This window comes from Octodon degus, unplaced genomic scaffold (genome assembly GCF_000260255.1).
Source record: "Octodon degus isolate 3935 unplaced genomic scaffold, OctDeg1.0 scaffold00041, whole genome shotgun sequence".
Lineage (NCBI taxonomy): Eukaryota > Metazoa > Chordata > Mammalia > Rodentia > Octodontidae > Octodon > Octodon degus.
Window position 1 is genome coordinate 1786043 of NW_004524617.1, and position 2970 is coordinate 1789012.

General features: G+C 31.9%; 1 protein-coding gene across 3 annotated transcripts in view; it reads left to right on the top strand.

The window, feature by feature from the left end:
- The window catches only part of Dmd (dystrophin), a 1613500-nt gene that overhangs the window by 177907 nt on the left and 1432623 nt on the right, over positions 1-2970 (top strand). For all 3 annotated transcript variants that reach the window (XM_023715436.1, XM_023715435.1, XM_023715434.1), the window contains exons 16-17: positions 221-400; positions 1090-1218. In XM_023715436.1, coding sequence (XP_023571204.1) covers positions 221-400; positions 1090-1218 — 309 coding nt within the window. The remainder of the gene's footprint in view (positions 1-220; positions 401-1089; positions 1219-2970) is intronic.

Sequence of the window (2970 nt, forward strand, 5' to 3'; positions counted from 1 at the left end):
TATATATAATAAGAAATTAATCATGTTTATATATGTTTTGCATATCCAATAGCAAGACTCCAGTGTATATGGCACGGTGTCCTTGTTTATAAAAATGTGCTTGTGGGTTTAAAAATCTTGCAAAGTCTTAACATAGAAACCATACATGCAACACTTTCACGAATATTAAATTCTAAGCATGCAGTATGTTACTTGCAGCTCAAAGCTATCATTTTCACAGGCTACTCAGAAAGAAATTGAGAAACAGAAGGCTCACTTGAAGAGTGTCACAGAGCTAGGAGAGGCGTTGAAGACAGTGCTGGGCAAGAAGGAGACCTTGGTGGAAGATAAACTCAGCCTTCTGAACAGCAACTGGATAGCAGTCACATCCCGAGCAGAAGAGTGGCTAAACCTGTTGTTGGTAAGAGAAGAAACTGAAGGCTTTACCATTTCCATCTGCAATAAGAAAAAATTTACGCAAGTATTCAGTAACAATACTTGAACTTAAAAGTTATCCTCTATTCTCCATATAGGCTGGCTTTAATTTCTTTTTTATTTTAAAGAGGAAAAAAACAAAAACAAACAACAGAAACAAAGATAAAAGTAAAACAACATTAACAAGGTACATAATTTCAAAACAAATATAGAAAATTAACAGTGGTTATTATATGATGTATTGTTATCATCAAATATGTTGCTCAGATTACCTGATATAAGCATTCCAGATTGATCAAGCAATTAAAAATTAACTCTTCCTTTCAATAAACATTAATTATTTCCTTGTCCTCTTTACTTTTTATTTTTTAAATTTATTTTAAAGAGAACATAAAACTAATAATGTGAGACATTAGAACTGTTACACATTTAAAAGAACAAGATGAAAGTTTTCAACTATGGTTGTTATATTGCACATTTCTGGCTTTATTTCTATAGCAATAGATAGCTATAATCCTGTCCCTAGCCTTGTGCTGTATTCTATATGGTGATCACATTTAATAGTAATTGGAATTATGCCATATTTTTAGCTTTTTAGAATTGTGTGAAGTAAAATATAATCTTTGAAAGTATTGCCTAGTGAATAATGTCATGATGTGTCTCTGTACAATTAAGGAATACCAGAAACACATGGAAACCTTTGACCAGAATGTGGATCACATCACAAAATGGATCATTCAAGCTGATACACTTTTGGATGAATCTGAGAAAAAGAAAGCCCAATATAAAGAAGACATACTTAAGGTAGCAAAATGTTGTGAGAAGTGTTTTTCAAACTGTACAACAGTTATGTCAATATATTGATCATAAAAGGTACTAGGGACCTCTTAATAAAAGTGAAATCTTCCTTCCTTCCTTCCTTCCTTCCTTCCTTCCTTCCTTCCTTCCTTCCTTCCTTCCTTCCTTCCCTCCTGCTTTTCCTCCCTCCCTCTCTCCTTCTTTCTTTCTTTCTTTCTTTCTTTCTTTCTTTCTTTCTTTCTTTCTTTCTTTCTTCACTCCCTCCCTCCCTCCCTCCCTCCCTTTCTTCCTCACTCTCCCCTTCCCTTCTTCCTTATTTCTTCCTCTTCTGAATGGGGATTAGTAACATGGAACAGTCCTATAATCTGTACCTTTGACCATATCCACCTGTTAGCTAATCACGCCCAATTTAAAATCTGCTCAGAAAAAAAATTCTAGGATTGACCTTGGTAGCATACTGCAATGTCCTGCCTATATAAATGGTAGCAATACAGTTATATCTTGCACTAATCAGTTTCCTTCTGTCATTCATATAGCCTACCTAAGTGAACACCTGAAATGCAAATAGTTTCATACTTTCCCTATGCCATATTCTAATTAGTTACAAGCTGAGCATCACTGACCGAAAAATTTATCATTCAAAATATTCCAACATCCTAAATTTTTGACTATTGACATGATGTCAATAGTGGAAAATCTCACATCAAGAAACTGTGTTTCATGCACAAAGGCAAAACACTTCTGTCCCAAGTATTTTAAATAAAGTATACTCAGCCTGTAAGTGTTCATAATGCTAAGCTTGTATAAAGCTGAATTTTTCATTTTTTCAATTACATGTTAAATATACATGGCTTCAGGTTCACTTTCTTTTTCTTTTTAATTCAGTACTATGATATCCTAAGTCCTCTTTCTAAAGGATGACTTTACTTTTCCTTTAAAAAATTCTTTAAAAGGATATGAAAGGTATTATATGGAAATATTGATACTATATAAGCTGCATATGATAACATTTTTATCTCAATTGCATAGGAAGAATATAAACATAATAGATGTATTTTGAATTTCAATATATATAATTTACATTAAGGATTTTTAAATTTTACTTTGCTGAAATATAAATAAAACTATAGATGAATTTTGAATGTTAACATGTATAATTTACATTAAGGATTTTTTACTATTATTTTGCTGAAATTTTCAGTAATATGTCATTTTATATGATTTACTTCATACAGAAGACTTAAAATTTCTATCTTTACAATTAATTGTTCATGGATACTTTGCACAGATTATAATTCTTTTATAATGAAAAACTGTATTTCTATCTTGGACTTAACATGTATTTACCCTATTATCTGGACTTTATTTAGATGTTGCAATGAATCTTGATCTGATTGATTCCTTGATATGTGGTCAAGGATATCATTTTATCACAAAGTTTCTTCAAAGATTTTACAATAATAGAAACTGAGTTATTTACCTTAAAAGTTCTGTGACTGCCTTGCATCAGAAAAAACATTCCTTAGTAACTCTGTATGTGACACAAAATCCAAATATGTTAGAAAATCAGTTATGTCCATGGCACTCAATGTTATAAACAAGGAGGAACTCAAAAGTGTCATGAAAGGACACAGAAGTATGCTCCAGCTACCTTCTCTCCTTAGCATAGAGTTAAGTTGTTCTACAGGTGTTCAATTTAGCATAAGAGAAGATAAATACAATTAAATGTAGAGTACTACACTTGTTGCACACAACATG